General features: G+C 50.2%; 1 protein-coding gene across 1 annotated transcript in view; it reads right to left on the reverse strand.

Moving 5' to 3' along the window:
- Positions 1 to 9,634: 9,634 nt before the first annotated feature.
- The window catches only part of LOC104468147 (proepiregulin-like), a 9,513-nt gene continuing 8,617 nt past the window's right edge, over positions 9,635 to 10,530 (reverse strand). Inside the window, exon 5 of the mRNA XM_010082176.1 lies at positions 9,635 to 10,040. Coding sequence (XP_010080478.1) covers positions 9,980 to 10,040 — 61 coding nt within the window. The 3' untranslated portion in view covers positions 9,635 to 9,979. The remainder of the gene's footprint in view (positions 10,041 to 10,530) is intronic.

The raw sequence follows: 10,530 nt of genomic DNA on the forward strand, positions 1-10,530 counted from the left end.
GACATTAATGTTTTTTCTGCACCTTTTCAGCCACCCTGCTGTCACCCAGACGGGGTGGCCAGCAAACGTCCCATCCTTCCCGAGCCGTGGCAATCGGGGCGAGGGACTCGCAGGGGCGAGGTGACATCGATCCCGACAGCTGCCTGGCCTCGGCACAGCGCGCTGGGGCATCGTGTCTTCCAGAAGAGTCCGAGTGCCAACTGCGATCTCGTTATTCACTCTCTTTACTTTTGATAAAACCCCGAGAAATGCGTGAAGGGAAAGGAAGTATGTGAAATACCTGCCCAGTGATTTTTCTTCACTGACGTCCAATGTTTATTTTGCCAGGGCGGGCACTGCTGCCCTGGGTGTTTGATCATGAGTGATCCTTTCTCATCGGTCCAGCTGGGAACAGGTGGGAAAGGGCAGTGACTCAAACCGGAGCGGTGTCTCTCCGGGCTGCTCACCAGACTTTCACTTTGTTTGTGATCTGCAGACGCCAGGACCTTCTGCTATCAGCTGCTCCCTCATAGGCTGGGAGGGAGCTTTGAAGCGAGGTGTGTGTGACTCCGGCTCCTGCTGATGTAAATCAGAATTGCTGTAATAAAGAGGATGTGGATGTGTAGCCGGGGTGCTGGGGAGGAGGGAAGGGGAATGGAGAGGCTGCTGCCTTTCTGGAAATCCGTACAGATTTTGCTGGCCTCTGGGATACGCAGGCTTTTGGGTGGCGGTGCATCCCTGCTGTGAAAGCCCTCAGCAGATAACTTTTTTTCTAAGAGGGTGATGTTCTCCCTGTGCTCTGCTCCCTTACCTGACATTTAGGCTGAAGCAGGGATTGCAGGAGTGAAACCTGTCCAGAAGGGAATGACTTGTGCACCTGTACTGCATCACCTGTTCGTCCTGGGGAAGCCTGCCCGGTGGCGTGTGTTTTCAGTCACTCCACATCTGACTGCAAAATCTGTTGGAGCATATCTAAAGAGAAAACCAAAAAAGACAGAATCTACTAGCACCCCTGACAACATCTGCATTCTTCTCTCATTTATATCAACACAAATGAAAAACAGTCCCCCTGGAAATCCAAAGGGCACCTTCTCAGCCAACGGAAACCCCAGCAACCCCGAGCATCCCTGCCTCACCTGATGAAGTACACGGCGGTGCTAAGGGATTTACCGCTACCAGATCCCAGCGGTGGGATTTTACACTTGCCTTCTACAGGCTTTCAGGAATGGCAGGCAGTGGGGAACGGGACCTGCTGAATTGCAGAATGTCCTGGGCAGCGTCACGGCTCCCGTTGTCACCTGCTCGCTGGCACTAGGTACAGCTTAGGAGAGCAGGCTGGGCTCCATCGCTGCTGGAGAACACATTGCAAGCCAGGCAGGGACAGCAGTCCTGCCACGTGCCAGGAGGCTGTTTGGGAAGCTGCCCACTGTCAGACCGCTGCCGTGGGCTGTGACCGCTCTCTTTTCCACACAGCACGCACCGAGCAGCTCTCGTTTGACCACACACGTCCTCCAGCGCTCACCCACTGGGATTTTGTGCAATGGCTCAATTTGCAAATGCTCAGGGGCAGATCCTGACCCCAGAAGTAATTGTAAGCGCCCAAAGCCATGAGCTGGGTGAAGCAATACTGGATTTACACTAGAACGAGGAGCTGGCCCTCGACCAACAATCTGCTCTAATACCATGTCCTGCCATGCCAGGGAGCACTGGAAATCGCTGCCCTTTCTTCCATGTGCTTGGGTGAGTCACAGAAACCTCCCCAGGGACACTCTGGTGAGGGGTGGGGACTTCATATGGGAATCCCTAAAGAAACTGGGGTCAGAGCTCAGCTGTTGTAGTCACTGGCACTACACCAATTCACCCAGGCAATATTATTCTGTCCCTTTGCCTTCAATATCAGAGCGTTTCACCTGCACTGCACGTTATTTTATATATTCAAAGTACAATGTCATTGTTAGATGGGCAAAATCACCAGATCATCTCTCTTCTCCATAACATTTCCAGGATTGCAGCCCAGCATGGTCCCTACAGAGGAGAACACCCAGCTCATCGCTTTCCAAAGGCGTATGTAGCTACTGGATCGTTCTGCAAGTGCACTACATGGTGTGTGTGAAAGCTAAAACATGGTTACCTCTAATATCAGGAATGTTAGCTATGGATCTTCTCTTTTCTTCATTCCATGCTACTTCTGGAGGACCACTTTTTTGCTCACTGTGTCAAAGCGAGTTTCTGTAGGCACAGGCACTAGGTGGTTTTTAATTATCCTGTGCCGACTGCAGCCTTCTTCTGAAGGAGCGCTGCATACTACGATCAGGGCAAATACAACAGTGAGTTTTAACAGTGAAGGAACAGTCTTTCATGGCCACACGGCAAAGCAAAGGTCCTTGAGATGGTCTCGTACAGAGGGAGCAGTGACCATTTGGGGTTACCTTCAAGGCTAAGAGGATCTTCGCCATGACCTAAAGCGTGTCGGCGCCAAGGAAAGTCACAGTGGGTAGTTTGACTAACTGAGATTGCTAAGTGGGGTGAATAATACATCCCTCTTCCTCACATTAGTGGCTTGGTATGAAGTCACCGTGGAGATGTGTATCACAACTCACTTGAAAGCACAGATGTGAGTAAATTACACGGTACTGCACTTTTTGAGGGAGTGCAGTCGCACATGAGCACTGGGAATATGTGACACAAGTAGCGTAATGTTTTTCTTCTGTGTCGCGTGTTATTTCCATAGAGATGGAAATAAAGGACACAGAGTAACAAAAGACACGTGAGAATTGTTTGGCAATTTTCTCCTGGAAGCGCAGCTAAAGTTTTCACTTTTTATTTTATATCTTCCTTGCACAATGTTTTTTTCAGCCTGGTTCCCAAGCTGAGCGGCTGCTGAGGAAGGTGAACCCACAGGGATGAACAGAGCATGGAGGTCCTGCTCCGCAAAAGGATTTCATCTCATCAGGAGAATGCTGCGAGCAGCCTGGATCCGTCCCTGCAGGAACCCGGGCAAATCCCCTTGCCTGAGAAGGGGCCTCTCCCACCCAAACTCAGCGCCGTTTGTCTCAGCATCTTTACAAAGCCACGCACAGCCCACGGCGTGACAGAGGAGCTCGTTTGTCCTTATGTGCCCGTTCCTCCTCTCCGCCGTGTTTGTTGGTTTGTGGGTGCTCAAGGCCTTTCATCCAACGTGAGAATCGAACACACATTTTATAAATGAACACATGCCCCTCCTCTCACATCCACGGCGGTCCATTGGAGGAAATACCCTGAGCCTCACTGACACCCAAGACTTTTTGCTCTGCTGCGGCCGCAGGGAGCTCAGCAACACAAACCTGCGCACGACTCGCACTGACAGCAAAGCTCCCTCCAACAGCCGGGCAAAGGGCTTTTCACGAGGATGAGGTGATCAGCGCCGGACAAAAGTCATATTGGCTCAGAGAAGAATCAAGAATTCCTTTGAATGGATTTCCTTCTGATTCACCTCACTGTCAGGAAGAGGAGGGCACCTGGAACCGCCTTACCGCAGCTGAGTTTTTGCCGCTGGTGCATCGGGAAGTGAATTTTCTTTACCTTTTCGAAGTAATTTCGTATGTGAAGAAACAATGAATCACAAAGAGAAGCCTACAGCAATTAGAAACTCCTTTCCTCTCACCTTTGCCAAAGCTAGATTTTTTCCCTATAACAAAGCCCAGGCAAGCCTTCCTACGCACAACAATGATTACGTAGATCACTCGGGATTTTGTGTTTTTCACAGGCCATGAGCAAGCAAAGGAGCTCAGGAAAACACTCATGCTCGGAAATCCCATTGTTTGCTGGTAGTGCCTGCATTCGGCTACAGGTGCTGTGTCCTCCTGACGCTGACCGCCTTCGATTGTGCCAGGGTGCTGGCACCTAACCATGGAATTTGGCAAATGAAAAAGGTGCCACTGCAATAAGTCAGTCCTGGCAGCTTGGGCATTCATCTCAAGATGAGGAAGTGGGATTGGCAAGCAAGCGCTTTGTGAGGCTGCTTCCAGTCACCCGTCAGCGGAACTTCTGCAGCAGCGCACCCCGTGTCCCCTCTGCTGTGCGTGTTGTGTCCCTGGCAGGCTGCAGCGTGGGGCCAGCGCTTTCCCAGGAGAGCACGGCTGAGACACACCGTGTGAGTAAGGTCCTTGTTTGCATAAAGATTGCATGCTCACGCTGCGAAGGAGGTTTCCTAGGCATAGGTTCATTTCCTTCTGTAGGTGGGTTTGCCCTCGTGTAGGAAAAACCCTCTTCTTGAAGTCCTTGTACAGAAGCCATCTGACACTGACACATCACAAAGCCATCCTGGCATGGCTGGGTCTGCCCGAGTCTGCCTGCGTGGAGTCACCCTCTGCCCCCCTGAACCAAAACAGGGTCTCCGCTTGGGGCTGGATTCAGACATCCCACTTGCATGGGCTGTGCTTTGATGACAGGAGGTCTCTCTCCGCTCCTAAAAGGCTTTTCAGCATCACCAATGCACCAGTGTGTGCACAGCTGTAAGTTACAGAAGGGCAGGATGGATTTATCTGCCCCAGGGACCCCTCTAACGCACAAGCTTTCGGTAACAGGATTTGTGCCCCTCTGCCCCCACCCAGTCTCTTCTGAAACCTTTACTCAAGATCTACCTGCTTCACCGATAATGAACAGTCTCTTCGATTCTTAGCTCCAGAAAATTATTCCCAAGCTTGCTCAAGTTGCCTGGAACGAACACGTTCCTGTGTAAAGAGAGAAAGAAAATTAAATGTTATTCAATAAAATCTGAATTATTGTAGGATTTAAAGAAACATTGCTTTAACATGCACAGAGCAGGTCACTCAGCATTGCAGCCAAATGCCATTTCCCCCCTGCATTAGCAGACCGGTGGCAAAAAAAAAAAAAACCCAAACATTTAAAAGAAGGAGCTGAGCTAAAAAAAACTGTACAAGACTTTGTGAAAAACTCAGGAACAGCTGCATAGTTTCAATTCAAGAGTCACATTTCAAGTATCCTGAGCTGTCTGAATGCCAAATTCTCCCTTTTGCAGGTGTTACACGCTACACACTAAGCGACACAGTAAGTAAACATACTAAATGTATGTTTCACAGTAAAGGAAAAGCAGGGCTCTCAGACTGACGGGGCTCTGCCTGTTGCTCTGCTGCCTGCGGCCACCAGGCACCACATACCCATCTTGCTGTCCCTGTCGCCACGATGTTGCCGAACTGTCCATCCCTTGCCCGGCGATCCCAAGAGCCAGACGTTCAGTGCAGCGAGTGGGGTATAAAGCAGCTTCTCCACGACCCCTGAGCTCTGGTGCGGGAAACGGTGACTCCTGCTGCTCCACCGGCAAAAATCTGCAAGGGAGAGGGAGAGAGGTAAAGCATCACTGCATCAGGAAAGAGAGGGGAGTCCATGTACACATGCCACTTCCTTGCCACCCACGACTGCCAGATTACTGCTGCAGCAATCAGAGATCTTGCCACCCTGGGTGTCTGCCAGTGGGCTAAATGCATCAGGGCTGATGTCGCTGCCAGATCCCCGTCAGGACACGGTGATGTTTGCATGCTCAAACCGCGAGCTTGAGTGGCTTGTTTTGAAGTTGACGAATTTGCAGGAAGGGAGGCTGTGGGGTGAATGAAATGCATCATATCACTTGGCATTGCTTCCAGCCGCCGCCAAAAGCAAGCCAAGGCTTAGGGTACCTGCGGCTGGGAGGGACGAGGCTGGCAAAATTCCCTCACTGGCTGCATAGCTCTTGGGCAGCCGATGCTAGCCCTCTGCTTGGAAGGAAAGGAAGACTTCGCTGGTAAATACCAGGAAACCGAGCCTTGCAGTAATGATTAAACACACCGAGGATGGCATTCACGAGGTATGGTGAGAGCCTTCTAGAGACACCGTGCATTTTAGATCAGGACTGGCCAAAGCCATGTCTGCCCCTCCGGGGAAGCTTCCAGCTTCCATTCCTACTCCAAAACAGGGCATTATGCCAAAAATGTCACAATTATTTTTTCCATGTTGGTGTTGGCAATGCTTCAAATTTTGCATTAGGAGAATGCTGGAACCATTAATTTCCACTTTTTTGATGCGTACAAAGCCATCAGTTTTCATAAGCTCAGAACGTTCTCCATTGCTTGGAGGCTGAGCCCAAAGTGCTGCTTTTGCACAGGAAATTTCTGAGCTTGTTCCCCAGAGCAGGACGCGGCAGGGAAGCTGCACTCCCACCCTCCGTCCCTGCTGCACCGAGTCCCATATCTGAGCCCCACGCGTGCCAGCATGGGATGACATTCATGATGCCCCATGCAAAGAAATCTGGCGGTGGGAGATGTAGTCTTCGAGGTGACCACTAGATGGAAATGAAACCAACGCTGGAAATTTCACCGAAGCATTCAGGAATACTGACTGATGAACTGATTTTTTTTTTTTTTTTTTCCCTCTGTTTGCTTGATTTGAGCTCACTGGAACAAAACAGCTTTGCTGAGTTGAAAAAAAAACACAAGTTGTGACTAGTGCTGACTGCCCCTTCTCTACTGCCTAGATGGCAGCGGCCCTGGAAGAAGCAGCTCAGCTGGCTTCTCCTCCTCATCCGTGTGGCTTGTACAACTGCCTCGGCTGCCCGTTATAACGATGGGCATCGACAGCCAGCCTGACAACTGGAACGGAAAGAGCCACTGTCACGGGACCACTGGGGACAACTGACAAACGTCCATGAACAAACAGAGGTTCCCAGCTGGGGATGATGCCTGTTCGCTGTTACATCCCATCTCCTAAATTCCTGGTGGGTTTTCCTATCAAGCGGCTAATGACCTCTGGTGACTGGGTCAGAAGGATCTGACAGGCATCCATCAGGGTAGGGCAGAGAGATTTCTCAATATTTTTTGATCAGTTGTTTTAATCTCCTAGTTTGCTGGGAAAGCTTTTCATCATACAGGATGGAATTATGTAATGGGAGTGCTGGGCTCATTTAGGTCTGGCACCAGCTTTATCAAAATAATGATGACGGTTTGTGCCAAGACCAAACTTCTACATTTACTGATGGAACACCTTCCATCCATCCTTTCTTCCATCCACCCTTTCTTCCCTCCTTCCGTCTATCCATCCATCCCTCCAACCATCCCTTCTTCATCACGAACAAGAAGGATGACTGCTACCAACCCAGCCCGCACTTGCAACAAGTGTGTGATTTGTAGGTCTTTCGAGCCCCTTGGATCTCCTCTCTCCTCGCCGTGCCCCTGATCTCCCCGCGATGAGGTGCCAGATGCACTGTGCAATCCGAGCCTTGCCTCAGCAAGGACCAGGACCAGTTGTCCAAACATCCTCCACCTCTGTGATGTAACCCACAACCCTAATGGAAGCTTCCTCCAGCTCTGGGCAAACTTGTGACATTACGGGGTGACGCGCTCCAAGGAAACCTGCTGAGGGGCACATGTGACTCATGGAGGCTTGAGATTGCCAAAGCACCTCCAGTGACATTACCATGAAGCAAGCAACAAGCAAGATGCTATCTGGAGGGAGAAAAGTCAGCCTCCCAAGTTAAATACATGGTCACGTCATCTGGTGTGTGGGCCACGGATGAAGAGTGTGCTAAAGGAGGTTTGGTTTTACCCCCTGCGGTGGCCGTGGACATTGAGGTAATGGTAATTCCAGGTTTGGCAACACAGGGCACGTGACAGATGCTGAAAAAGTTTCTTCCTCAAGTAGTGATAAAGTGATGGATGGCTGCGGTTACTGTCACTACTCCCATTCTGATCTCTCTGCAGCTTTGTGGCCAACTGCTGCTTTTGGAAAGATTTTTCTTCTAAATTAATTTTCTTTAAAAATATCGGGTATGTTGTGACCAGGGGAAAGATTAACACCAGTGGTGTTCGCACAAAAGCATGGCATTTCAGAGAGTTTACAGCAAGCCTTACTGCAAAAAAAGCCCCGTCCTTCCCACAGAGCACCAAGGGAGAAGTCATTGCCATCGCTTTCTAGGTCCAACACCCCCAGACTTGAAAGCAAGCATCAGTCGTCCTTTGCCTGAATCCCAAGAGGCTGGAATGGGTTTTGAATAAAATATAAGGATGCGTGGGCAAGAACCACACTGCAGGGTTCCTGACGGGGCAGGTGTGGGATGGAATAAGTTTTAAAACAATGTGGAGATGTCAAACGGACACCGCTGCAGCTGAGGGGAGCTGTGGGTGCTCAGTCCTCTGGAGAGCTGCTAGCGAAAGCGCCCAGTCAGAAGAACTGCCCAGCGACAGATGAGCGGCCCTGAGGACACGCAGAGGGTATCAGGTGGGTCTCTCCCAGTGCCAGTCTCTAGTCCCTGTCCCTGCCCCTTTCGTGCACCTACTCTGCCATGATGCCACTTCGACACGGGCATGGTAGAACTTCCCCGATGGGAGCCTGTCACACTCGTATGGGAGGTGAACCCATTCGGTGAGGAAGGGCAGCCTCGGGGGCACACCGCGGGCACTCTCACCAGCACAAAGAGAGCTGCAGCCAAGGGTGACTCTGACTGCGGGCGGTGCGGACGAGGAAGAGCTGCACCGGCGGGATGGAGGTGGTGCCAGCAGAAACCAGGGAAAGAATGAGGGAGGTTCACTCTCTGAGATAAATTATTTGGGGTGTGTCATCAGGCCCTGTATGCGTGGTTGCCGGACTGGCAATCACCTTCAGGTGGCACAAGCTGTTGAGGTGGCAGGCTGGTATGCAGCCCCAAGCTTTTCGGTTGCTCAGTCATGTGCAGGAGTGAGAAAAACACAGGGTCTAGAAGGGCTTTTATGGGCTGGGAGTAAGATGAGCAACAGGATAGGTGGAGAAAGCCTCAGCCAAACCAAGATAGTCAGCTAGAAGTTAAGACAGGTAAAAAAACCCCCCAAATACTGCTTAAGCCTGGAAGTGCACTGGTTCTCTTGGATTTGCCAGACCCAGAAAGCTAAAGGCATGATAAAATCCAGGCTGTCGCTGCTACTGCAATTTAAAACTTCTTTAAGCGCAGCAATGGGCATGCAAAGCCCACGTGCTGCACTGGAAAGATGCACCTTCAGCTGCCATGGCTCTGCAGGTCCAGAGGGGCTGGCAGGCAGCAGGGCAGGGGCAGAGCTCGAAGCCTTTTGGCCACCGGAGCTCTAGCAATGGGACCTCAGATACATGGTGCTATCATTTACAGAAGATGGGACGAGAGAACAGAGTCCCCTCTTGTGATGCTCCTGCCAAGCGGAGCAGAAAGGGCAGCACGTGGGAGCCGGAGCGAAAGCACGGCTGGGCTGTGCCTCAGGGCTGAGTCTCGCTGCGGAGTTCAGAAAAAGTTTCTGGAGGATGAACAGGGACCAGCCAGAAAAAGCCTGAGGGGGAAACGAGGATGTGTCACAGCGTATCCTAACTGGGTCACGGCAAGAATGGAAGGAGGCTGCAAGAATCGATTTTTGCCCCATCTCCCCGCTGGGAAAGGCTGCGCTAACAAGGAGGCTGTGGCTGGCGTTGCCATTAGCTGTCACCAGTTACCCAGCAGAACAGGTTCCTGTGTGACAACTGGATTACAGGAGAAGGAGAGAGGAAGTGAAAAGCTGAGGAGCAGTTAATAAGGGCTCTGTGACACAGCGTTAACCCAGTTAACCGGCAGTGACCAACAATCCCCTTCTAGCTCGATGCCAAAGGCAGACACAAAGAACCAAGCAATCAAACCACACAGACATTTTGACTTTGTCTAGAACTTTTCTTTCAAGGAATAGAATTCTTTTGAGTATATTCACAAGAATAAATATAAAATTACTCTTCAGAGTAAGAAGATGAGTTTTTATAAAAATATATCTCTATCCCACAGAACCACTTAGGTCGGGTTCTCATTAGGTAGTATTATTTAATAAAAAAATAAAACACTGAAAATAAAATGCTTGACCTATACTGATTGGATCACCAAACAATTGAAATTTTTAAAAGGATATAAATATTGCAAATATTGTTAATAAAAATAACATTTAAATAGACAGGAAGCCACTGAGTCCATCTGGATGAACAGAACACTGTACGGAAGCCACCGTTTCTTCTACAGGGCACCAACTTCCTTGTATTCGCTGGTGTTCGTTTGTCTCTTCTTTCTTTGGTACCTAGAAATAGAGAAGGGTGAGTTCTGGAAAGCCAGTTGTTCCAAATGGCTTTTTGGGGAGTGAAGCGGGCAGGGGAAGGAAGAAAAAAAAGGCTATATGACCTCCTCATGCTTGCTTTAAACCTCTAGCAGCTAGGCTCTGTCTGTGCTCATTTCCAGGTCTGAGATAACTTGCATGCAGAGTCTTACTTCTTAACTCTTCACTGAAGATTTCACATCTGCATTAAAGTCCTGCTGCTGGTACTAGGTTTGTCTTTGGAAAATCCCATTGGATCCTTCTCTGCAAGAGGGCTGAGTGCCCTAACGAACTAGGCCATCTTCTGCCTGAGATGACGCACCATCACGTCTTCGGGTAGGGAGGAGGAATTACAGCAGCTACCCTCTAGCTATCAGATCTATGAAGCTGAGCTCTCCCTCCGGGGGTTGTTGCACCTTCTCTGCTCTCTGACAGCTGCTTATGATGAGTTATTAGCATGAAGAACGATTCCTGC

This window comes from Pterocles gutturalis, unplaced genomic scaffold, assembly GCF_000699245.1.
Source record: "Pterocles gutturalis isolate BGI_N339 unplaced genomic scaffold, ASM69924v1 scaffold16939, whole genome shotgun sequence".
NCBI lineage: Eukaryota > Metazoa > Chordata > Aves > Pterocliformes > Pteroclidae > Pterocles > Pterocles gutturalis.